Below are 26,759 nucleotides of genomic sequence, written 5' to 3'. Positions count from 1 at the left end.
AACCATTTCCTGGCAACATATCAAACTGAAGTAGAGCAAATATGAAGACCCTCGTCTTCCAGCTTCAAATCTAGTATCTTCCCTGCATGGTGTGAAAGTCTTAAAATTCTCAAATGCACATTATGTTTATCCGAATCTGCCATTTATCTCTGAACCCTACAACTGAAGAGCTACTCTTCTCTCACAGACACAATTCTTTCCTTCTGGAGGAAGTGCTCATAAACAAGCATAGTGTTTCTTAGGTTTGAGTTATTAGTTTTCATTTCCTGAGGAAATTTATTTCATCAAGGGAAATAATCTCTTGTTCAAATAATAAAAAGACCAAAGATAATACTGTGGTAATGGTTTTACGTTATTTTTGTGCTGGTGTTAGAAAGGCTACTGAATACTTCCTTGAAGGTCAGCTTTTCTTAAAATTTGTATAGCTTTCATTTCCAAATCAGAAATGGTACATTCTCTTCTCCCTTTGAAGGAATGATTTGTCTGTCTGGGCACTCACAGTAACACTCCAGTTCTGATACTAGCCTCTATCTCTGGATCAGAGCACACTATCTTTTGAACAATATGATACTGAGGGGTTAGAGTCTGTTTCTGTGGGGTCCAGGACTGGGGATTAGGGAAGAAAGGAAAAGGGAAAGATGAGATTTATGCCTTGGGGCAGAGGGGTGATGGTGATGGTGATTTTGCCTCAACCTCTCTGGGGGTTGGGCCCTAGAGGCAGCAGTGGGTGATACTGACCCAAGGTGGGTAGAATAAGGGGAATTTCAGAAAGTTCTTAGGGGTGGGACCCAGTGGTTGTGACTTCTCAGAGAATCTTGGTTTTGGCTGATCTTTCATTCAAATTTTTCCTTATATTACTGCTATTTGTTACTTTGTATTCTTTCCCCAATATAAAGCAAGGTCTGTAGGGTCTGTACTTGTATCTCAAGCATCTTCTTCCATCTCATAATGTACACTGTCTTGCACACAGTAGATGCTCAATATTGAATACTGGCTCGGTTGATTTGTCACCTTTGGCATCCATGCTGTGCAGTGCAACCTCTTGTTTCAAAGAAGTCAAAGTTTTTAAGTCTAAAATCATCACAAAGAAGACACTCGAGACATCCTGAGAATAGGACAAATTTTAGGAGTAAGCAGTAGGCAAGATTCAGGCTTCCACTGAGGATCTTCTCCCATTATGGGGCTTTTGTTGACCTCTTTTCTTTTTGCCACCCCACTTCATTAGCCTTTGGTTGCTTGTCTTTATTTTTGCACAGCAGGTGCTCCATATATGTATACTGTGCAAGTTCACTTCTGGTACTGATTTTATTTATTCTCTGTAGACTCTTTGCATATTCATACAGGTATAGGTGGTGGAGCTGAAGTTGTAAGCTCAGAGGCTTTGATATACTCTCTCCTTTCTTCTCTTCATTTATCAGTTATTGAAAGTTGGTTATGTGCCAGGCACTAGGTTAAGTCCTGGGGGACAGCAACAAAAGAAGACATGGTGTCTGATTTTAAAAAAACATTCCAGTCTAGCAGAGAGATAAAAGGAAACAATGGCCACTTGGTGTAAAGTATAGGCAGCGATTGAAGACCTCTCCCTGACCTCGTGGATGGGACCTCACTGATGCCTTTGCCTTCTGAACTTCTGAATGTGGTCAAGAGCAGGTAGAGTATCTGTGCAGTTGAGGATGAATTAACAGGCTCTACACTTGCCTTTCTCCATTTGTGCAGGGTGAAGATGTCTGCCCAGAGATTAATCTCTAACAGAACGTCCCAGCAATCTGCACCTAATTCTGATTACACCTGGGAATATGAATATTACGAGATTGGACCAGTTTCCTTTGAAGGACTGAAGGCTAATAAATGTAAGTCTTATACAATTCCCCATTGTAAATATAATGTATTTGTCTTAACCTGTGAAATCCCCAGTGATTAATTTTCCTGAACATTCTTTTTACACAACTCTGTTCTGTATCCCCCAAGTCCCAGAAAACACCCCCTCCCAAACATAGGCTGACTGTTCAGGGATGGTATTACATGAGTGACAAAGAACTTGAAAGATTCCCTTAGTGGGGGACCCTGAGTCAATGTCATTCTCAAACTGAGATTCTTTTTAAAGTATTAATCATTCCAGCTCTCCCAAACTGTGTGAACATTTGGACCATCAAAAATATGTACAAAAGGAAAGTCTGGAACTATTTTTTGAAGAACCTTCTTTGGTGTCTCATGGTCAACGGCATCCTTTCAGCCCTGCTGGGTTTCTGGGGCTGTAGAGAGCAGTCTATCTGTGTGCATTCATAATGATGGACTATGATAGGCATAAATTGTGCTTCATGTTATTGGAGTGATTAATAATCCAGCACAAAGCAAGGAAATACAATTCTGTGCAAGGTTACTGTCCAACTCCAGTCATAACTGCATGCTCCTGGTCAGCACAAAGCATCTGTCTTCCAGGAACTACTGCCCATTCCCAGGTCCGGTTGTGGTTACCCAATAAATATCCCAGAGATGTTTGGTTGTTTCAGAATGAATATCCATAGTGCAATAAAAATGTTAGGTTCTTAACTGGCTCCGCTTTATGGGACACCTTAGGAACTAAAAGAAAGATTAGAAATGGGGATGCAAATATGGCAAAGGAAATACCTTTGCTCTTTTAGTATTTCCTGGATGCTGCCATTCTGACGTGTGTTGGCGTTCATGATCCCCCACATTCACGTGCTGCTCCCTTGTAAGGAAGGCTTTCTAAATTTTGTTGAGCTTTCTTGAGGTATAATTGACAAAACTGTAATATATTTAAAGGGTTCAAAGTGATGATTTGATACACATATACATTGTGAACGGATTCCTTCCATTGAATTAATCGACACACTCGTCACCTCAGATATTTGCCTTCATTTATTTATTTTTTGGTGAGAAGAATTAAGTTCTACTCCCACAAATTTCAGTTATATAATACACATTGTCAACTATATTGACCATGTTATATGTTAGATCCTCAGGCCTTATTCCTCTTATAAACTGAAAGTTTGTACCCTTTTACCAACCTCTCCCTGTTTTCCCCACCCCCAGTCCCTGGCAACCAATTTTCTACTCTCTGTTCCTATCAGTTTGACTTTTTTTTTTTTCTTTTTGGTTCTTATTTCACATAGCATAATGCCCTCCAGGTTCATCCATGTTGTCCCAAATGACAAGATTTCCTTCTTTTTAAAGGCCAACTAATATTTTAGTGTGTATGTGTGTGTGTCTGTGTGTGTGTGCATCTATGTAAGTGATGGACACTTAGGTTATTTCCATACCTTAGCTATTGTGCATAATGCTGCAGTGAATGTGGGAATATAGATATCTCTTCAAGATAATGGTTTTGTTGCCTTTGGATATATATCCAGAAGTGAGAATACTGGATCATAGGTAGTTCTATTTTTACTTTTTTGAGGAAACTCCATACTATTTGTCATGGTGGCTGTACCAGTTTACATTTCCACCAGCAGTGCACCATGGTTCCCTTTTTTCTACATCCTCACCAGCATTTTTTATCTCTTGTCTTTTTTGATAATAGATGTCCAAACGGGGATGAGGTGGTATCTCGCTGAGGTTTTGATTTGCATTTCCCTGATGATTAGTGATGTTGAGCTCCTTTTCATGTGCTTCTCGGCCATTTGGATGTCTTTGGGAAATATCTGTTCAGGTCTTTTGCCCACTTTTTAATTGGGTTGCTTTTTGGTATTGAATTGTATGGATTCCTTGTATATTTTTAGATATTAACCTCTTCTCAGATATGTGCTTTGCAAATATTTTCTCCTTTTCCCTTTGTTGGTGCTTTCCTTTGCTGTGCAGAAGCTTTTTAGTTTGATGTAGTCCCACTTATTTATTTTGTTTCTGTTGCCTTTGCTTTTGGTATCAAATCCAAAAAATCATTGTGAATACTGATGTCAAGAAGCTTGCCCCCTATGTTTATGACCATTATTTTGAACTCTCTATCAGGTAAATTGCTTGTTTCTATTTCATTAAGATCTGGTTTTGGAGATTTATCTTGTTCTTTAGCTTGAAATATATTCCTCTATTTCTTCATTTTCCTTGACTCTCTGTGCTGGTTTCTGTGCATTAGAGAAAACAGCTACCTCTCCCAGTTTTGAGTGGTAGGTCTTGTGTAGGAGATTGACCTTGTCATTCAGCCTACCCTGGGCTCCTAGTTGCCTCTTGAGTTTTTATGATTGTCAAAGCAAATTTCTTTGTTGGGCGCCTGGGTGGCTCAGTTGGTTAAGCGACTGCCTTCAGCTCAGGTCATGATCCTGGAGTCCCGGGATCGAGTCCCGCATCGGACTCCCTGCTCAGCAGGGAGTCTGCTTCTCCCTCTGACCCTCTTTCTTCTCGTGCTCTCTATCTCTCATTCTCTCTCTCTCTCAAAAAAAAAAAAATCCTAAATAAAAAAAAGCAAATTTCTTTGTTCTTAGTGGTTCCCAGTATTTGAGGGTGTGTCAAGACCTGCCTGTGTCCCCAAGGGAGGATTGTGGTCAGCACCTACCTAGATGCAGCCTGATTAGAAGCCAGACCCTTAGGCAGCAGCTGGGGAAGTATGTAATTAAATCCCTGCCAGTGAGAAACTAGGAGATGGAAGTTTGGTAGGAGGGGCCCAGGGCTCCAAGAACACCTGGCTCTGGGGGTCCTAAACAGACCAGGTTTGGCCACTTGCAGCTGACAAAATCAAAGGCAGGGAGATGAGTGCTGGTGGAACAAGAAAGGAATTTGTTTCAGTGAGGCCGACATTGGGAAGACTGCAGACTAGTGTCATTGATGGTCTCCAAAGTGCCAAAGATACTTCCAGGTTGATATATTAAAAAAAATGATGGACACAGGAGGGCAGTAAAGGTCAGGTTGATCATTGTCTTGGAGTCAGTCATGGGCGGGGTCTTGCTGGCTCAGGACAGTCCTTATTGCTGGATGGGGTAGTTTCCTTCCCATCACGGGATGCTTTGCTCCAGGATATTTTGCCTGAGTAAAGAGGTAAGCTGGCAAGAAGAACTTAATCAATTAGAAAGTTTGAGGTTGAAATGGAGGTAATGGAAGTCCTCTTTCAGTTTTTGCCTGCTTCCTCTCTTTTCGGCCAAGTGGATAGATGGGAAAGTGCTCTGGTGCTTGTTAAGAACTGCTTCTTTGTTCCTACAGTCCTGTAGGACTCCTGAATGTAAGCACCATTGGTATCAGAGCCAGGAGACTGGGGGCCTTCCCTTGGGCTGTAGCCACAAAAGCGAGGGTGTCAGACTTGTGTATGAGCTCTTTCCAGGGAGATGCTGGTGACTTGGTTTTATGATTGGAACAGGCTGGAGGGAGAAGGCAGGGTTGGTTGCCAGCTCCCCTGCTCTCTGGGGAAGATTGCAGGCAGCCACTAGATGGGTGCTAAATTAGAAGCCTGGCCCTGGAGGCTGCATCCTTTAAAGTATGCAGATAAACTCCTGTCAGGGAAAGAATGGGAAATGGGTATTTTTGCCTGCTTCCTCTGCAGTGAGCCTTGGTGGGATAGCTGTGCTGAAGGCTTGCCTGCCCATGAATTACTGCTTGTTTCCTATATAGTTTTTGGGTTCTCATGGACCCCAGCCCTTTTGGCTTTCAGAGCTAGACATTTTAGGGCCCCATCTCTGCAGTGGGGGTCTTAAAAGTGGGACTCTAGATGTGCTGTCCAAACCCTTCCCTTCTTAGGGAGAAGCTGGAAGTTGGGGCTTTCCTTCCAACTGTATGTTGCTGCGCTGGGGGTGGGGGTTATGGCAAGAGTATGTCTCAGCCCTTCCTACCCATTTTCCTGTGGGTATTTTCCTCATTTGCCGGAGGTGTAGGAGTGACTTAGCTAGTTTCTGGATATCTTTCAGAGGGAATTCCTCCATACGCAACTGTATATTCAATGTGTTTGTGGAAGGAGGGGAGCTCAGGAGCCTCCTAAGTCTCTATCCTGGTCAATTTCCATTCCAGCTTAATTAAGAGATCAAGCCTTTGTCCCCATTCCCCTGTTGCAGGAAGGACTGCAAAACCCCAGGCTTCACCTGTTGGTCCCTGGGGCCAGGAAACCACTGATGGCTAGTGGCTGTGGCAAGGCCTCTAGTGGGGCAATCAGAGGGCAGTGATACTGTTAGGAATTAGTTGGACAGTTGGGTAGTCAGGGCCAGGGCTCCCAATTACAGTGAAATGAAAACACGGAGTTGGGCCAGCTAAGACAAAACAGCACTGCCATTCTGTTTTACAGCTTAGACAGGTTGGACCCCACTAGCATTCTGCTTTGCAGCCTTTGCAGAAATGACTTCGGCAAAACGTCCTCAAATAAGGCAACTAACCACAAAACATTTGTCAGTATCACGGGCAAGGGGCAGTTAAGACATAAGCCCCAGATATATGACGAAAGCCCTGCTTGGCACAACTCAGCACACCCTGATTGCTTAAAATAGTTCTGCAAAAGAGTTCATAAAACCCCCTAAACTTAGAAACTCTAAGTGCGACACTCCTGGGCCCCCTCCCTCTCTGGGAGCTTTATATTTTGCTCAATAAACTTTGCTTTGCTGCCCACCACTCTTCATCTGGTCTACCTCTTTCTTCATTCTTCGAAGGGGCATGACCAAGAATGGGGTGGGGGTGGGAAAGCAGCCAAAGGCAGAGAAAATCCTACAACAATACTCTGGCTGGTCTCCACTAGTGGGCCTGCAGAGGGCTTCAGAGTTACTCATTTAATGGATCAAGGGCTTTCTATATTTGTTCCTTAAAAAATCATTAACTAAACCATATATCCCTTATCCCTGAAGTGAATAGTAATAATTAAATGCTTTCACTCCTTCCTTTATTGATGTCTGCTCAGTATTTCTTTGTGGAAATTTTAAAAAGCAGACGAAATCCATTGGGATATGCTGTCATCCGATGGAAGGCTGTTGCTGTCAGGGTATGAAATCATCCTCCTTCATTTACTTTAATTCTTTAATCTGTTGTTTTTCTGTGGCAATCTTTAGGTAAGGACACTTGCTTGTTAAGAATTTTAGTGGAAAGCAAAATGACTGGGCAAATTGCCATATATTTCCCTGCAATATGCACTTTTACAGCTTGGTGACACAAGCTTTATTTTTCTGTCAGTTTGCTCTTATCTCTTTTCCTTAGTTTAAGGGGCAAAGAAGACAGGCCTGCTGCTATTATTTTGGTTGGTACATCTCCAGAGACAATTGACAATCTTTTTTGAGCATATTACATTCTAGAAACGATTATAGCTGGCAAGGATTCCTGCAAAATGTAGGCAGAAGTGTGACACATTACATATTTACTTTACCTACTATACTATTAATAAGGAGTGCTTTTGTTAGTTTTAGCATTCACATCGGTAAAAAACAAAATGCCTGGGTGAGTCCTTACTGTTTGGATGTAAGAGATCTGACTGAAGTAGAGGACCTTAGCTTCTGGAACCTGACAATGTATGAGACACATAGAAGAGAATAAGAAACAAACAAAAAACACAGACATATGGGAAAATAGAAAAGATTAAGTTAACTATTATACTGTATATTTTGGTATAGTCTCTTCCATTTTAAAATGCTGTGATTCTGACATTCAAGTGTGTCTCCTTGTATTGCAGATCAGAATTCAAAGCCAGTTAGGTGTAGGTTCAGAAAAATAGAAGCCAGATATTTCAAGGGGAAGTGTTTATTGAGGACAAGATAACAGTTATCATCATTTGCTTTACCTGTAACAGATCATACTTGGCGATGGTAGCTCCATCTTTAGTTCAACCAGGTTCTTCTGCCTGCTGAAATACAGAGTCTTACCTTCAAAGGGTCTTCCATCTGAGAAACAACCTCTGGTGGTTACTGTGAATTCTCCTTTTGCTCTAAGTTATGTATCTGGTATTAAACCTTATAATGTATCAGAAATGGACATATATCTGACATATATTTGGCACCAGCAGAATGGACATTCACTCATTCACTCTTTCAGCAAATATTTACTGAGTACCAGTTATGTGCAGCACTGTTTTAAGAACTAGAGATACAACAGCAAACAAAAGAGGCAAAAATACCTCAGCTTATAGATCTTGCTTCCTAGTGGGTGAGATAGACAATACATAAGTTAAATAAACAAACTATGCCATATAGTGATAGAAAATAAATTAGGGAAAGGAGATGTGGAGAGCGGAGGTAAAATGATACATAGAGTGGCCATGGAAGGCTTTACTGAGAAGGAGAAATGTGAGAAAAGACCTGAAGGAAGTGAGAGATTGAATTGTAAGATATTTGGGGAGGAGCATTCCAGAAAATGCAACATGGCAAGAATGAAATGGAACATGCAAGGAACAACGAGGAGACCAGTATGGCGCCAGGGGAGTGAATATGAGGCAGGACAGCAAAAGAAGTCAGGGAATAGGAAAGAGGAAAAAGGTAATAGGGCCTTTGAGATCATGCTGAGGACTTTGGCTTTTTCTCTGAGATGTCACTTGGAGAAGAGGAATAGCATCTGGCTTAGGTTTCAATAAGACCTCTGCAGGGGGCGCCTGGGTGGCTCAGTCATTAAGCGTCTGCCTTCGGCTCAGGTCATGATCCCAGGGTCCTGGGATGGAGCCCTGCATCGGGCTCCCTGCTCGGCGGGAAGCCTGCTTCTCCCTCTCCCACTCCCCCTGCTTGTGTTCCTTCTCTCGCTGTCTCTCTCCCTCTGTGTCAAATAAATAAGTAAAATCTTAAAAAAAAAAAAAAGACCTTTCTGCAAGTGGGGAAGGGAGGGGATGAGGTTAGAAGCCGAAGACCAGTCGGGGGGGCTATGGCAATAGTCCAGGTGGCTGGTGATGGTGGCTTGGCCTTGATGGGGACAGTGGAGTGGTGAGAGGTGCATATATTCTGGATATTTCTTAAAGATAGATCTGATAGGATTCATCAGTAGATTGGTCATAGGGCATAATAGAAAGTGAATATTTGTGATCTGATTGGCAGAATGAATTGCCATGAACTGAGATGGGGAAGACTATGGGAGAAGCAGGGACATCAGGAGCTCAGCTTTGGACTTGTTAAATTGAGACCTGTCAGACATCCAATAGGACATGGCAGGAGAGGTGTGCTGTGAAGGTGTGAATTTGAGAGTCACAGCATATAAATAATATTCAAAGTTAAGAGACTGGATGAATGAGTAGAGACAGAAAACTGAAGAGGTACAAGAACTGAGCCCTGACACATGCTAGCATTTAAAAGTTGGAGGTGGGGCGCCTGGGTGGCTCAGTTGGTTAAGCGACTGCCTTCGGCTCAGGTCATGGTCCTGGAGTCCCGGGATCGAGTCCCACATCGGGCTCCCTGCTCGGCGGGGAGTCTGCTTTTCCCTCTGACCCTCTTCCTTCTCGTGCTCTCTATCTCTCGTTCTCTCTCTCTCAAATAAATAAATAAAATCTTTAAAAAAAAATAAATAAAAGTTGGAGGTGTTGGGAGGAAAATAGCAAAGGAGCCTAAATGGAATGTACAGGAAGGTAGGAAGAAAGCAGGGCAATTGTGTTTCCTGGAAGCCAAATAAAGAAAGAGCTTCAAGGATGAGGCAGTGGTCTGTGTCAAATGCTGCTATTAGGTCAACTAAGTTGAGGACTGTGACTTGACTGTTTGATTTACAGCATAGAAGTTATTGGCAATGATTTGAAAGCAGTCTTAGCGGAGTGGGTGGGAGTGAAAGGCTGATGGAAATCGTTCAAGAAAAAAATGAGAGGAGAAGAACTGAAAACCATACGTACAGACAGATCTCTCAAGAATTTTGCTATAAAGGGAAAGAGAAATAAGACATTTAGGAAGACCTTGGCTAGGTGAGATAAGATATTCTTAGAGAAGCAGAAGCAAAGCCTGTGAGTCAATATGTGGACACGTTTACATTTTAGTAGGACCATTTGAGCTGCTGTGTTGAGGAAAGACTGAAGGAGCATCCTTTTATTCTGAGCCATCAGTGGAGGCCATATCCCATGCTTTTTTTCATATGCCAACTCGCAGATAACGCCAGCCACACACATGGACAAATAAGCAAGAAGCCAGGTCATCAAGATGAGAAGCAGAGCTAGAGCTTGTGAAGACTTAAGAGTAAGGCGTGTCTTTGGAAGCACAGTCAAAGCAAGTTCTGGAACAGCACCATTGGCTCCTTGCCTGGAATTCATACCACAAAATTGGCCCTAATGCATTAGAAACCAGAAGTGCTTTGAGGACAATTCTGGCTCTAGATCCTGAATCTTCTCTTCCAGTTAAGTATTACACCTTGTTTTTCATATAACCACGAGACGGAAAGGTCACAATTTAGTCTTAGGAGGTGAGAAGGAGGGGACTGGGATGGGGGAGTTGGCCCTAGTCTGACCCTAGGGGAGAAGAGATAATCATGGAGAAACTGGATCACACCCGTAAAAGCCATGCCGTCAGCTTTCTGCTCTGTTTCATTCCATTTATTAATGGTCAGGTTGAAGGGAAGTTATTTTATTATGACACATTCCATTTAGAATTCCCCTTGGCAATTTACCCTACCCCTTTACTGTAATGACCTCTAAATTGTACAGTTCCTAGACAGGACAGAAGTGGCTGCTGGGCTCTGTTAGAAACACCTTTGGAAGGCTTCTCCTGGTTTCCTTAACCAACTGGAGTCATTGGAGTTTCACTTTCTATAAATCTTTATTTTGAATCCTTCTCAGGGAAGGGTGCTTTGGAGAGGGCCAGGGGCTCTGCTTTCCCTGTTTGACTGCCATGCCCATGTCCATGAAACTTGGTATATAAATAAAACTGCAAGAGCATTTGGATATTCCTGGGATGAGATGGGGATCTCTGATATTCCCCGAAAGGGGCTCTGGGTAAGAAAGTGCCCTAGGGTCAGGCCATGTGGCAGAGGATGAGGTAGAGGAAAATTAATGGGAATAATTAGAGGAAGCAAAATTCTGTTTGAAGAGGAATGTGAATAAACAGAGCCACTGAAAGCATATTGTGATAGGAAATGTAGATGCGTGTCGTTAAGGAAGCATTTGGAAATGCTGTTGGATCACTGGCACTCTCAAGTTCTAACCATAGGCCCCATCCTACCTAGTCTGCTCCCCTATGACTTCAAGGGAGGGCCATGACCTTCTTCTGCCCCACATTATTGCTGCCTTTTGAACAGCTCCCTGGGGCACTAGAAAGGCAGAGAGAAGGAACTAGGCTGGGTTAAAGGCACCCCTCCTCCCTCCCTGCCCACCCTGAGCTAGAGAAGTGAAAGACTGATGGGGATCCAGCCATGTTTGCAGTGTGAAAGCTGTCCTAATGCGAACACCTTCCGATGTGAATCAACATGACTAGGTTAAATTCTCAACTGAGAACTTCAGTATAATTCTTGCATATACTTTTAGAATTTGCTTTTGCTATGCAGGCAGTTGATGACGTACAGCATCCTGAACTGTAATTATCTGTACAGTGGGGCTTCACAGGCTGCGCTCCCCCAACTGAGATGTTTTCATTGCATGTTGGTTGCATTTGTGTACATGTGTTTCTTTGGTATTTGTCCTTTTGTCATTTTTAGGCTTCAAGGCAAAGTCTACAATTTCTATTTCTTTGGCATTCTTAATCCAAGGATAAACACGTTAGTTCTGTGTCCAGAGCACTGAATAAACATTGTTGAATAAAAATTAACTTCAGGGCAATCCTATATGTAGAATGAAATATGAACTATTCAGAGTAAATTGCTAATCTGATTTCTTAACTTCAGAAAAAGGGCAATACATAATTTAATTAGAATAATGCTTTGCATTTAAACACATTTAATGTGTTTTTTTAAAACTTAATGTGTTTTTGTTCTTTTAAATTTCTAAGCATTCTCACTGTAATCTCATGTAGGTAAACTTAGAATAGATCAGAAAATGTAAAATATTTTTAGCCATTCTGACTGGTGTGAGGTGGTATCTCATTGGCGAGGATGTGGAGAAATCCTGGGAATGCAAGCTGGTGCAGCTACTCTGGAAAACAGTATGAAGATTCCTCAAGAAGTTGAAAATAGAGGTACCCTATGACCCAGCAATTGTACTACTGGGTATTTACCCAAATGATACAAATATAGTGATCTGAAGGGGCAGCTGCACCCCAGTGTTTATAGTAGCAATGTCCACAATCGCCAAAATATGGAAAGAGCCCAGATGTCCATTGACAGATGAATGAATAAAGAAGATGTGGTATAGAGATACAATGGGATATTACTCAGCCATCAAAAAAAAAAAAAAAGAAATCTTGCTATTTGCAATGACATGGATGGAACTAGAGGGTATTATGGTAAGTGAAATAAGTCAATCAGAGAAAGACAGTTATATGATTTCACTCATATGTGGAATTTAAGAAACAACACAGAGGGTTATAGGAAAAGGGAGGGAAAAATAAAGTAAGACTAAATCAGAGAGGGAGACAAACCATAAGAGACTCTTAACCAAAGGAAACAAATAGGGTTGTTGGAGGGGAGGTGGATGGGGTGATGGGAATTAAGGAGGGCACTTGATTGTAATGAGCACTGGGTGTTATATACAACTGATGGATCACTAAACTCTACCTCTGAAACTAATAATATACTATATGTTAATTAACTGAATTTAAATTTAAAAAACTTAAAAAAAAGAAAATGTAAAATAATTCAACTTTGGTGCCTCCCCCAGATTTGAGACCCTATAATGTATGTGCCAGCTTGTGTAGACAATCCAGTGTCATCCCTGTCCCAAGGACATACACTTGTGATTATTACCCAAGATAGGATCAAGGAAGGGCCCATGTAGAGAAGCATAAACATGTCACAGGGTTCAAAGGAGGGAGAAAACACATCAGTTAGGGAAGTTAGTCCAGGCTTTGTGAGGGAGATGGTGTAAGGAATGGGCATTGAAGGATGGCTAGACTTTCATTGGCTCTATGTTGGGGAAAGTTGTTCCAACCAGTGAGGGTAAGAGCCCCTGAAAAGGTGTGGATCTTAGGAAGTTATGGCTAAGAGTTAAGGTAAATACAGGGACACAGTGTTCCCTTGTCTACTTGGAAACATGGGTTTTAAAGTATAGGTAAACTGGGAGAAACCGATGATAATTTTAACCATAATAGCTGGCAAATATGAGGCACCTTTTTCTCAGACGCCAGACATTGTAGAAAGTGCTTTACATATGGAATCTCTTTTAATTTGGAAAAGGTCAAGCCTAGCTTTGCCAAAGAGTTTTTTTGTTTGTTTTGTTTTTGCTTTGCCGAAGAGTTTTTTATAAAGGAGCAATATTAACAGAGTTGTCATAAAGTAGTTTCATCCACAGATGAGACAGAGGAAAGGTAGAAGACAGGGAGAGAACGCAGGAGGTTTTTTGCATGTTCTCCTCAAGAAATAATGAGGACTTGAGTTATTCCTGCATGAATATAAGTGAAAATACAAAATTGGGTTCCTTTGAATTAAAATTCATTTTAATTAAGTAGGCTCCATGCTCAGCATGGGGCTTGAACTCATGACCTTGACATCAAGAGTTGCATGCTCTACCGACTGAGCCAGCTAGGCACCCCCAGAATTTATTTTTAAATTTCACATTGCAGTCTCTGCGAAAAAGGATATTTTCTAACTCAGGAAACTTCAGTGGAATATTAAGGACCTAGATGGTCTACCCTCTGTCCTGGGTTCCTTTGTTAAGATACGGAAACCAAGAATCAATAAGGCCAAAGTTTCCCAAAGCTGTCTGAGACAGAAACCTGGAGGCACGCAGGCCCCTCCCTCGCCCTCATTCCCTACATCTTACCTGCCCCCCGTTGACTAATGGGTCAAGATTGTCTTATCAGATTGTCCACTTTCTTCTCTTATTGCAGGGTAGCAAAAAACTCAGATTCTTGAATGTTCAAGTTTTAAGCTGCTGTGAAGTACTAATCCCAGTATTAACTGTTTACAGATTCCATTGTGATTGGATTTTGGGTTGGTCTTGCCGTCTTCGTGATTTTCATGTTTTTTGTGCTGACTTTGCTGACAAAGACAGGAGCGCCACACCAAGAGTAAGTTTGGATCTTTCCTAAATATCTATTAAGCCCCTTGGGGAACTAAATAAACAGACTTACTGTCCAGGGCTGGGGTTGCTTCCAATGGTGGAAAAAAGGGGCTGGTTATGGATTTCCTGCCTGGACCCAGTTGCCTTGGGTGGGATCCACCTTCTTCCTAGAACTCTGCCTCTTGCCTCTGGGGCTTGTTTTCAAGAGGACCCTTGTGAACCTAGGTTTCACACTGATCCAGGCCTGATTTTTATTTTGAAATGTTTACTAATTAGGATGTATTTTCTCCTTACTCCCAAAATAATTTAGATGACTCACAAGACCAAAACCGGTGGGGGGGAAAAAGACAGTAGCAAAATGGGATGAAAACCAGTTTAAAAAAAAAAACATTTCAAGGAGCAGAGAAATAGTTATAGCTGGGTACTCAGTTGAATTAATTATTGACAATAAACAGTGAGTTCAACACTGAGCTTCCTTGAAACTAGGATAAAAAGAGAAACACCAAGGACTATGTAATTCTCGGGGCAGGATAAAGAACATTTGTGTTGGGCTTTGGATTTATGAGGAAATTATTACACGGTGCTTAAAGAACATTGAGTAACATCAGAAGGTATCTGTTCATTTGTGGATTGCAAAAAACTCAGAAATGTTTTTGAGGATTTTTATTATCCCAACTCTTCAGACAAAGCAAGAAATAACATGTGGAATACCTTTTAAGTCAGTCCCAGCCAGCAGAGATGACACACTCAAATTAGGTAATTGGAAGAGCTTTTGCAGGAGTTGTGGCCGGATGAGAGGATAGCCTGACTGAGAGTGCAGGACCCCCCTGGGCTGGCAACACTGAGGAGCAGGTACTACCCTAGATCTGAAGGGGACCCAGGAGTCCTGTGCAGAGGGTGGCTGAAAGGAGCTGTGACTTTGGGTTGACAGCTAGCCCAATGGGCCCTCTCAGGGAGGGAGCCTCAAAATAAATACCAAGTCCTTATTTTCCTTCTTCCTTCCACCTCTCACCATTGCTGTCATTGGCTGACCGCAGTGGCACAGTAGCCAGTCTCCATCAGAGGTCAGTTTTCTAGGGCACAGAGCACACAGCAGCAGGCGGAATGACGGAGGGCGACATGGGAGAGTAAATGGAAGACATGAAGCTCAAATCCTACCATTTTACATCGGGTCAGTCTCTTACTCCTCATAGCTGGGCAACAGGATTCTCATTGTTATATCTCACCACGCTCTCTCCAGCGGCTGTTGTTCAGTCTTCAGCCTGCACTTGCACACTCTTAACAAGTGTCTGGATAAAGGGAGCTAGTTCTACTCTTCACTGAGCTATTTTCAGACATTAAGGTGTAGAAAAAAAAATTAAACACATTTTAAATGAAAGGAAAATAACATCTTATTGAAGCCTATGGAGACATCTCGTTGAGAATCTCTTTAACAGCCACTAAAAAGCCACTAAAAAGACAGGGACCTTCCCTTTCTTCTGTGTCATCATAAAATCTATACATGCCTTTGCTTCTATTATACTCGCCCAGGGAACTTGAAGATATGGTGTGGGTTGCAACAGTGGTAAGAAAAGCAGAGGACAGACTCAGATTAGGCAACATCTTATAGAGTGGTCAGGGAATAACAGCACTATTATCTTCCTTTTCTTCAAAGGGACAGATGGATTTTTGCAGGACTATTGGGATGTATTTCCTTGATATAGGATGCAGGTGATCTTTTTTTTTTTTTTTAGATTTTTATTTATTTGACAGAGAGACAGCGAGAGAGGGAACACAAGCAGGGGGAGTGGCAGAGGGAGAAGCAGGCTCCCCGCTGAGCAGGGAGCCCGATGTGGGGCTCGATCCCAGGACCCTGGGATCATGACCTGAGCTGAAGGCAGACGCTTAATGACTGAGCCACCCAGGCGCCCTAGGATGCAGGTGATCTTTATGCTTGAGAACACCCTACCCCCAAATAAAACATGACTTCGGGTCATGATTAATTTTATGCATCAACCTGTCGAGGCCATGATACCCAGATATTTGATCAAATATTATTCTGTTTCTGCATTTATTTTTTTAATGAGATAACATTTAAATCAGTAGACTCTGAGTAAAGCAGATCATCCTCCATAATGCGAGTAGGTTTCATCCTATCATTGGAAGACCTTCCTTGAAAGAGAATGATGTCTCTCAGGCGAAAAGGAATTCTGGCAGAAGATTGCCCACAGTCTCACCCTGCAACTCTTCCCTGGGGCTCCAGCCTGCCAGCTTACCTGGCAGATTTTGGACTTGCTGCTAGCCTCTACAATCACATGAACCAATTCCTTAAAATAAATCTCTCTCTCTTTCTCTCTCTCTCAGTAGTTAGACACACACACACACACACACACACACACACACACACACACACACACACACACTCCTGTTGTTTTTGTTTCTCTGGAGCCCTGACTGGTATATTTCCTTAATACATCATGGTGACCCTGGGTAGCTGAGGCTTGTATTTCCAGGCTTTCAATTGGCAGTTCAGTTCTACTGCTAGATGGTTTTTCTTTTGATGGTGGTTCTGAATAATCTCAGTGAAGGAACAGCAGTTATTGTAACTCTATACTTTTAATGAGGTTAAGGAGAAAGTCTAACCTTTTTTGACTTTCATAAAATAATGAATCAGCCCTCAGGGCCATGTTGTAAATGTTTTTTTTGAGTCTGAAGCAATATAAGATATAGTATTTGGTTGCACTATATCATAATAGAAAACTGAAAGAAACAGACATGAGGCAAAATCCCTAAGTGGATCAGTTAAAAAGGTTTTTAGATCTTAGTAAAGTTGACATTTATTTGGCAGAAATTTTCTCTAAAAGAGACATTATCTTTTCCACTCAGTCAACTTTAATATAAAACAACCAATTTAAGCTTCCCCATGTGATAATTAGGCATGGAGGAAAGAATGATAAATCATTGAGAATAATAAGAGCTTTTTTTAAAAAATATTTACCATACGCTAGAGTCTACTAATCACTTCATATGTATAATCTCACTAAGTCCTCACAGGAAGATGAAGTAAATTCTGTAAGCATTCCAACTTTACAGATGAGAAAAATGAATCACTTGTCTGTGGTCTCACAGGTAAAAACAACTGTTGGTCCAGGTCTCAAACTAAAGCCTCTTTGACTCTGAAGCTCCTGTTATTTTAACCACTACACGAAATGATCTCATATTGGTAATTTTTAATCTCTTCCTTCTCCTGAACTAAAGATTCCAGCAACCAATCACAATTCATTTCCTTCTATCACATCCTCAACCATGCATGGGCTCTGGAGTCAAACATTTCCAGATTGACTTGCTGAGACTTTGGGCTGGATCCTTTACTTCTCTCTGCTTGAGATTCCACCTTTATAAAAATAAAATAGTATCTGCCTCCTAGGATTATTGTAAAGGTTCAATGAGCTGATGCTGTGGAATGGCTCACAGGCTGGATTCACAGTGGTACTCAGCAAAGGTTTGTCCATCCCTGGTGTGCTGGTGGCGGTCCTGCTGAGAGCTGGGGGTCTAGGTAAACAGGAGGAGGGAGAAGAACAAGAAACCCATGCTCCCATGGCACAGCCACGCCCTATGCATTCACATTTTATCTGCACTTGGGAGTCTTCTACCCCAGCCTCACCTTGGGTGTGTCTCTCAGGCAAATGAGATGATTTTAGAAAGGAGGCTAAGTAGAGAGTCTTGGTGGTGGTTTAGGAGTGACGTGTCTGAATGCTGACTGCTTTATGTATCAGGCTCTCTGGTGGTTTGTCACAAAGAACAGTTACTTCCTCAAGTAAGATATTGGGCAGCATCCTTTTGGAATATGACTCTGATACTCTGGTTAAGATCCCTGATCAAGTCTGCAAGTTCAGAACGGACTAGTGCTGAGTCTCCTGTGTAACTTTTTTTCTCCATGGAGGTATTTCAGGGGACAGGATGTGAATCTCCTTGAAAGTAGTAAGATACAAGGATGGTGGATACGATAACCCATGCCTCTCCTCCTTGTGCCCACGCCCACAACAGACATCACTAATCAACTGTGCTATCTACCTACAGAGCCCAGACTTGGCCTTAGAATTGTTTTCAAAACGTCACTTTGGGGGCACTTGGGTGTCTCAGTCGGTTAAGCGTCTGACTCTTGATTTCAGCTCAGCTAATGATCTCAGGGTCCTGAGATCAAGCCCTAAGTGGGGCTTTGCGCTCAGCGGGGAGTCTGCTTGAGATTCTTTCTCGCCCTCTACCCCTCCCCTACTGCGCTCACACTTGGGCTCACACATGCTCTCTCTCAAAATAAAAGAAATAAATCTTAAAAAAAAAACAAAACACAAAAAAACCAAAACGCCACTTTGGGCAGCCATCAGGAATCAATCCCAGTTTACCCAAGAGAGACTATATATTTGCTATCCCTGGCTGGACCTTCATTTAACAGTGTTGGATGGTAGGAGTTGAGATCCACAGAGCCAATGACATCACAATAAAATGGGCAAGTTGTTTTCCTGAGGATTTCAAATTGGGATCATATTAGCATAAGAATTTCAATTCTGGAGTCACTGACTTCTCAATGGCTTTTGTGAAGAGTGAGAATGTGTAATAATCAGATTAGGTTATGAGATGGTAACAAACAGCTCCTCAGATCTCAGTATGACACAACACACGTTTATTTCTTACTCAAGCTACATGTTTGCTGAGGGTCAGCAATGGATGGATAGAAGCTTCTCGACTTGTATCTGCACCGTCCGCAACACTCAGCCTCCTGGGTTACTATAACAGGAAAGAGCATCTGTGGATCTCACACCTGCCCTTCTGTTCTGCAGCCAGGAAGAACACATTCCTTCCTCTCACAGCTCATTGGCCAGAACTAGCCACATCCACGGACTACCCCAGCCGAGAAGGGTAATCTGGGGTCCAGAAGAAGAGAATCAGATACTCATGAACACTAGTAAAGTACACTGCAGAGGAAAAAAGACTATTACAAAGCTGACATCACCTTCCTTAAAAGCTTTTAGGCCCAAGAAACAGCTTTAATGGGGATTATTTTGCTTATGGAATATTTGCTGTTGTGTGTTGAGGGGGGTGGAGAAAACCCCCTCTTACCTGGATCCTTTATGGACAATGAAGATAAAAGAACCATTTCATCCTGCTTTCTCAGCTAAGGAGCCATTTACTCTGTGTGCTGTCTTGTTAAAAGCATTATAGCCTCATTATCATAAATCTGCCAGAGAGAGTAACAGAAAAGGCTTGGATCACATTTTTATGTTGAATGTTTTAGACTTCCTAAAAAAACTGTCAAACCCCTGATATCATATGCTTCAAATACCCTCCTTTTTGTAGCGTTTGCTAAGTGCACCTTGTCCAAGTGGGGATGTTCTTCATTTGGGAGTGAGTGCAGAATTGCTTGTGACCTTTTAAAAATGGAAATTACATTTTACCTTGAATTGCAATTTACCCAAATATGGCACTCGCTAAAGGATGGGTACAGTGCACCTAAAAGCTAATAGCAAGAAAATGTCAGTGCTCAATGTTTTTGATAATGACCAAGGCCACAGGAACTAGTGGGCAAAGTGCAGACATAGCGTGTATTCCCGAGGAAGCCTTGACATTTTGAGAGGTCTCTCAACTCTTTTCACGAGCAGGGCAAACTTGAAGACAGTCATGGGTATGCTAAGACTCAGCATGGCAGCAAACACTTCATTTATAAAAAATTGTAATAAATCTGAAAAAAAATCCCTAGAGGAATAACCTGGGGCATTACAGGTGTTTTCCTTCTCTACATGGAGGTGAGAGATTCTGTCTGCCTGACCTGATTTATCTTTTGGGTCACAGAGGAAGGAGCACTGTGCTTAATACTGGGGGTGGCTGTGTCTTTCATGGGAACAGGGCTTTGGAGCACCCACAGAGACAGCTGCCCAGGACACTCAACTGAGGGTCTAATGACTGCAAGGCCCTTTGGGAGATGCAAAGATGAACCAAATACAGCATACCAGTGTAGAGGAGAAGAAGGGTTGTACATAGATAGCTCTGCCAAGAGGCAGGAAGAGATGCATCTTGTCAGTGAAGTACAGCAGGAGAGAAGGGACAGATTCCTTCCCATTGGGAGATAAGAGAGTCTCCCTAGAGACAGTGAGGTTTGTGTTGGACAGTGAAGAAGGTATTTGACTTTGATGGATAGAGGGGGTGAAAGGGCCCATCAGGCAGGAGGAACAGCACAAGCAAAGCACAGAGAGGGACAGCCCAGAGTGCATCTGGGGATGGTCAGGTGCCATGTGGCTGGACCGTAGGGTTAGCGAGGGGACTGGTGGGAGAGCACACCAGAAAGACCGGCTGATGCAAGGGTGGGGAGCCTGAGCTGTCAGGCAGAGTCTGGGGAGTTGGTGAAAGTCTGTGAGCAGGGGAATATCATAGAAGTAATGCCAGTCAGTGCCAGTACCAGAGGACTGGGTGTTAGAGGCTCTCTGTTTAGGTACAGAAAATTCCCCACGGACAGAGAATACATGACACAACCCATGGGGAGAAGAAGGAAAAAATCAAGAGTCAGAACAGTCTGAACAGTCTTTTTATTCTGGCTGGTGGAGTTCAGTAAGGTTGCAACAAACAGGCTAAGTCCCAATTATATTTCTTAAAACAAGATGAAAGTGAGGAATAACAAACTCTTAAAACAAAGAAATGAAACATGATTTCATGGTTCAGTTTCCTATCAGAATAAACTATTGTAATTTTTAAAAAGTTAAGATGACATGGGAGAACTCTTTGAACACACTAGCTGGATCATCAATTTCATGATGACAAGATATAGAATAGGTGGGAATGGAACAAAACGTTTAAAAATGCTAAAATCGTTGGCGATTCTAAATTTTCTGACAAGTTGTCTTCATCTGTTCAGGCTGCTATAGGAGAATACCATAGACTAGAAGGCTTATAAATAACAGATATCTGTTTCTTACAGTTTTTGGAGGCTGGGAAGTTCAAGATCAAGGTGCTGGCATATTTAGTATCTGGCTCATAGATGGTAGACTTCACTGTGTTCTCACGTGAAGGAAGGAATGAGGGATCTTCCTGGGGCCTCTTTATAAGGGCACTAATCCCATCCATTAAGGTTAAGTCTCCTTTTCCAAAGGCCCTACCTCCTAATACCATCACATGAGGGAGTAGATTTCAACATATCAATTTTGGAGGGACACAGACATTCAGCCTGTAGCACAAATATTCTTCAGTATTCTCTCTTTTCCTTGTGATAACTTATGACATGGTATTAATTACTAGTCCAGTAAACATCTCAAAGTTTTTCATTCTCAGTGTTTCAGTTTTTGAAGCTTCTGGCTTTAACTGTAATTTTAATCAAGGTAGAATTTAAGATGTTTGACCCTTGTAGTTTTTCATTTTCCAGGTGTAACCAAAGCTGTAGGAGAACAAGTTGACTTTAAACTCTCTTAACTGATCCAATAGGTGTCTTAGAGCATTGTTTTTCTCTATGCCAGCAGAATTTGAAAGGATGAGAAAGTCACAACTAGCTCTCTTCTCTTTGGGAGCATAACAACCCCCAGAGCAGTCCCCAGTCCATCTACAGGCTGGAGAGACATCCTTAACAATATGGCAGGTGGTCCTTTCCTAAAAACAAAATTAAGACAACATCCAGCTGCAAACTCCCCCCTGCCTAATTAGTGAGAATCCTTTGATATTCACTGCGTTACATACATAGGAATATTTTTGGATGTGACTCACGAGGGCCAGACTGCTTTAAAAAATGGGTAACCACTGAGGGGCAATATTTTCACTGGCTTTCCTTGAAGCCATTCTTACCAATAAGTGGCAGAAGTCTTCCCCATGGAACTTGAGCCCCTGCAGCCTCCAAGCCTGGCCAGTTGTAGAAAATGCAAGATTCCCCTTTTTAGTAGCTCTTTGGTATATGAGTTCCAGGAGGTGGCACCATATATAATTCATGAAGGGCCAAGAGGTGATAGGTAGGTGGGTTCCAGTTCCAATAACGGCAGAGTAGCTTGCTTTAAATTACCTTGCAGATAACCATTATAAAATTTAGACAAAATGTAAAGATTGACTAATGGAAGGCATTGGAGACTAAATATTGGCAGACAAAACAGAAGGGCCTTTGGCCCTTGAAAGGAGGAAACTTCATTAATTTCTGTCTACGGTTTTATGGCTTTCCAATTACAAGCATGGTTTATTTTTCCATATACTAAGGTCTTCCTTTACTCCATTTGCAGTGTTTTAAAACTTTCAGTGTATAGTCTTGCACATCCTGTGTTAATTTTTTTCCCAAGTACAGTCATACCTTGTAGATATTGCAGGTTTGGTTCCAGACCACCGCAATAAAGCACATATTGTAATAAAGTGAGTCAAATGAGTTTTTTTGGTTTCACAGAGCATATAAAAGCTATGTTTACATTGTACTAGTCTATTAAGTCTGCAATACCATTATGTCTAAAAATTAAATATATATACTTTAACTTAAAAGTACTTCAATTGCCAAAAGAATACTGTCATCTGAGCTTTTAGCAAGTAATCTTTTTGCTGGCGGAGGGTCTAGCTTCAGTGTTGATGGCTGCTGACTGATCAGAGTGGTGGTTGCTGAAGGCGGGGGTGGCTGGGCAATTTCTTAAACATGAAGTTTGCCACATCAGTTGACTCTTCCTTTCACAAACGATTTCTCTGTAGCATTCATGCTGTTTGCTAGCATTTTAGGTACAGTAGAACTTTTTTCAAAATTGGAGTCTGCCCTCGCAAACCCTGCTGCTGCTTTTTCAACTAAGCTTGTGTAATATTCTAAATCCTTTGTTGTCATTTCAACAATCTTTATAGCATCTTTACCAGGAGTTGATGCCATCTTAAGAATCCACTTTCTTTGCTCATCGATAAGAAGCAGTTTCTCATCCTTTCAGGTTTGGATCACGAACTTGTAATAATTCAGTCCCATCTTCAGGCTCCACTCCTATTCCGTTCTCTTGCTGTTTCCACCACGTCTGCAGTTACTTCCTCCACTGAAGTCTTGAACCCCTGAGGGTTGGAATAGACTTCTTCCAAACTCCTGTTCATGTTGATTTTTTTTTTTTTTTACCTCTTTTCATAAATCATGAAGGTTTTTAATGAATGGCAAATCCTTTCCAGGAGGTTTTCACTTGTCTTTGCCTAGATCCACCAGAGGAATCATTCACTATCTGTCATGGTAATAGTCTTATGAAATATATTTCTTAAAAAGTAAGACTTTTTATTTTTTTGGCAGTTTCTCAAGTTTATTAGCCTGGAGCTTCTCCCTGCCAGCCCCAGGGGCTAAAAAGTAAGACTTGAAAGTCAAACTTACTCCTGATTCATGGGCTGCAGAATGGATGTCGTGTTAGCAGGCATGAAAACGACATGAATTTTGTTTTCATGCATCTCCATCAGAGCTCTTGGGTGACCAAGTACTTGTCAGTGAGCAGTAATATTTGGAAAGAATCTTTATTTTGAGCAGTAGGTCTCAACAGTGGGCTTAAGATATTCAGTAAACCATATTGTAAACAGATGTGCTGTCATCTAGGCTTTGTTGTTCCATTTATAGAGCACAGGCAGAGTAGATGTAGCATAATTCCTTAGCGCCATAGGATTTTCAGAATGGTGCATGACCAGTGACTTCAATTTAAAGTTACCAGCTGTGTTAGCCCCTAACAAGTGAATCAGACTGTCCTTTGAAACTCTGAAGCCAGGCATTGACTTCTCTAGCTATTAAAGTCCTAAATGGCATCTTCTTCCAACAGAAGGCTGTTTCGTCTGTACTGAAAATCTGTTGTTTAGTGTAGCCACCTTCATTAATGATCTTAGCTAGAGCTTTGGGATCACTCTCTGCAGCTTCTACATCAGCACCGGTGCTTCACCTTGCACTTTAATGTTACAGAGATGGCTTTTTTTCCTTATACATCATGAATCAACCTCTGCTAACATCAGACTTTCCGTCTGCAGCCTCCTTGCCTCTTTCAGCCTTCACAGAAGTGACAAAGGTTAGGGCCTTGCTCTGGATTAGGCTTTGGTTGAAGGGAATTTTGCGGCTGGTTTGATCTTCTATCCAGACCACCAAAACTTTCTCCATATCAGCATTAAGACTGTTTCACTTTCTTATCATTGGTATGTGCACCAAAGAGGGACTTTTAATTTCCTTCAAGAACGTTTTCCTTTGCATTCACAACTTGGTTAACTGTTAAACACAAAAGGAGTAGCTTTTGGTCTATCTTGGTTTTTTACATACCTTCCTCAGTATGCTTAACCAGTGTTAGCTTTCGATTGTGAGAGACATGTAACTCTTCCTTTCACTTACACTTAGGGCCATTGTAGTGCTATTAATTGGCATAATTTCAATATCGTTGTGTCTCAGGAAATAGGGAGGCCCAAGGAAAGGGAGAGATATAAGGAAGGCTAGTCAGTAAAGCAGTCAGGACACAACATTTATCAATTGAGTTTGCCATCCTGTGTGGATGTGGTTCATGGCGCCCCAAAACCAATTAGGAGAGTAACATTAAAGATCACTAATCACAGATCACCATAACAAATATAATAATAATGAAAACATTTGAACCTTTGCAAGAATTACTGAAATGTGACACAGAGACATAAAGTGAGCACATGCTGTTGGAAAAATGGGGCTGATAGACTTCCCAGACACAGGTTGCCACAAACCTTCAATTTGTAAAAAAACACAGTATCTGTGAAGTGCAATAAGGTGAAAGGCAATAAAATGAGGTATGCCTGTATTCCATTTTTTTGATGCTATTGTGAATGGAATTTTTTTCTTACTGTCTATTACTGTGTCTGAGGTCAATTGAAAGGGAAGTCTTTTAAACAACAATGCTGGATCAACCAGATAAACATAAAAATGAACCTTGACCCCATCTCAACATGGATCATATACCCACAGTAAAAGCTCCTAGAAGAGCTCTCTCCAAGAGAACTTTTGTGATGTTGTATCTGTTCTCTGTGCTGTCCAGTTAGGTAACCCCTGCCCACAATGAGCTACTGAGCACTTGAAATGTGGGTGATATGATAGAGATACTGAATTTTAAATTTTACTTAACTTTACTTAATTTAAATTTAAATAGCCGCCTGTGGCTAGTGGCTATTGTATTGGAGAGCCTACTTCTAGAAGAAAGAATAGGAGAATATTTTCATGAATGTAGGGTAGGCAATTATTTCGTAGAGGTGATATAAAAGCACTAAATATAAAATAAAAAAATTAATAACTTGAACTTAACTGAAATTTAAAGCTTCTACTCATCAAAAGACATCTTAAGAAAATGAAAATGCAAGTCACACATCAAGAGAATATGTTTGCAATACATTTGACAAAGGACTTGTGTTCAAAATGTGTTACAGAACTATCACAAATCAGTAACAAAAATAAACAATCCAATTTTTAAAAGGTGCAAAAGATTCATACAGAAACTTCACAAAAGAAGATAAACCAATGGCCAACAAGCACATGCAAAGATGCTCAACATTGCTAGATATCAGAGAAATGCACATTCAACTACTGACAAGATGCCATTTCTCTCCCACTAGCATGACTAACGTTGAAATGACTGACAACACCAAATGGTGATGAGGATGTGCAGTAACTGGAACTCTTGTACTTTGTGGTGAGGGTGTAAAATGGTACGACCATTTTGGAAAATTTCAGTTTCAGATAAAGTCAAGCACAGATCTACTATGTGACCCAGTAATTCTACTCTTAGGTATTTAGTGAAGAGCAATAAAAATGTATATCTACAAAGAAACTTAACACAGAATGTTTTTAGCAGCTCTAATCACAACAGTGCCAAACTGTCAACAACCCAAATGCCCTTTAAGACGAGACGAATAAACAATTGTAGTGTACTTATATGATGAAAGCAAGAAGGACAAACTATTGTTATATGCAACAACATGGATGGATCTCAAAAAAACATTATACTGAGCAAAAGAAGCCAGGCACAATAGGCTATATATTGTATGAATTTGTATGAATTTCAAAAACAGGCTAAAGTAGCCTGTGGTGATAAGAAAACATTACCTATAGGAGGTGGAAATGGGCTGGAAGTTCAAGAATAGGCAAAGCTTATCAATAGAAATCAAAATCAAGGCAGTGTTACCTAAAGGGGGTAGAAACTGAATGGAAGGAAACTTTCTAGGAGGTTATTTATTCATTTGCGAGAGAGAGAGCATGTGTGCAGGGGGGAGAGGGTGAGAGGGAGAGAGAATCTCAGGCAGACTCCACACTGAGTGTGGAGCCCGATGCAGGGCTCAATCTCAGGACCCTGGGATCATGACCAGAGCTGAAACCAAGAGTCTAACACTTAACCAACTGAGCCACCCAGACGCCCCCCCCAAAACCATGATTTCTGTAGGTGAATGAGCTGGTGTGTAAGCAGTGTTTTCTTTTCCTTCTCTTTACAGCAATGCGGAATCTTCAGAGAAGAGATGCAGAATGAATAGCTTTGTGTCAGACTTTGGAAGACCACTGGAGCCAGATAAGGTGTTTTCTCGACAGGGCAATGAGGAATCCAGGTCTCTCTTTCATTGCTACATCAATGAAGTGGGACACTTGGATAGGGCTAAAGCTTGTCAGCAGACCACAGCCCTTGACAGCAGTGTTCGACTCCAGGAAGCCATTAGAAGCAATGGGCGGCCAGAGGAGGAGCTGAACAGGCTTATGAAGTTTGACATCCCCAACTTTGTGAACACAGACCAGAACTCCTCCTTTGGGGAGGATGATCTTCTGATTTCGGAACCACCTACTGTTCTAGAAAATAAGCCAGTTTCCCAGACCTCACACAAAGACCTGGATTGA

The 26,759-nt window shown here is 41.6% G+C and overlaps 1 protein-coding gene across 1 annotated transcript; it reads left to right on the top strand.

Moving 5' to 3' along the window:
- The first annotated feature begins 1,708 nt into the window (after nt 1-1,708).
- Nucleotides 1,709-26,759, top strand: MRAP2 (melanocortin 2 receptor accessory protein 2). Its single transcript, XM_028108115.2, has 3 exons — nt 1,709-1,850; nt 13,859-13,958; nt 26,366-26,759. Exons 1-3 carry the CDS (start codon nt 1,724-1,726, stop codon nt 26,757-26,759), a joined length of 621 nt encoding a protein of 206 aa, XP_027963916.1. The 5' UTR covers nt 1,709-1,723.

Source organism: Eumetopias jubatus, unplaced genomic scaffold (genome assembly GCF_037043125.1).
Source record: "Eumetopias jubatus isolate StellerSeaLion01/CBP00866 unplaced genomic scaffold, mEumJub1_p1.0 scaffold_6, whole genome shotgun sequence".
Classification (NCBI taxonomy): Eukaryota; Metazoa; Chordata; class Mammalia; order Carnivora; family Otariidae; genus Eumetopias; species Eumetopias jubatus.
Note: the sequence above shows the minus strand (reverse complement) of the source record. Positions and strands in the feature narration are given on the sequence as shown.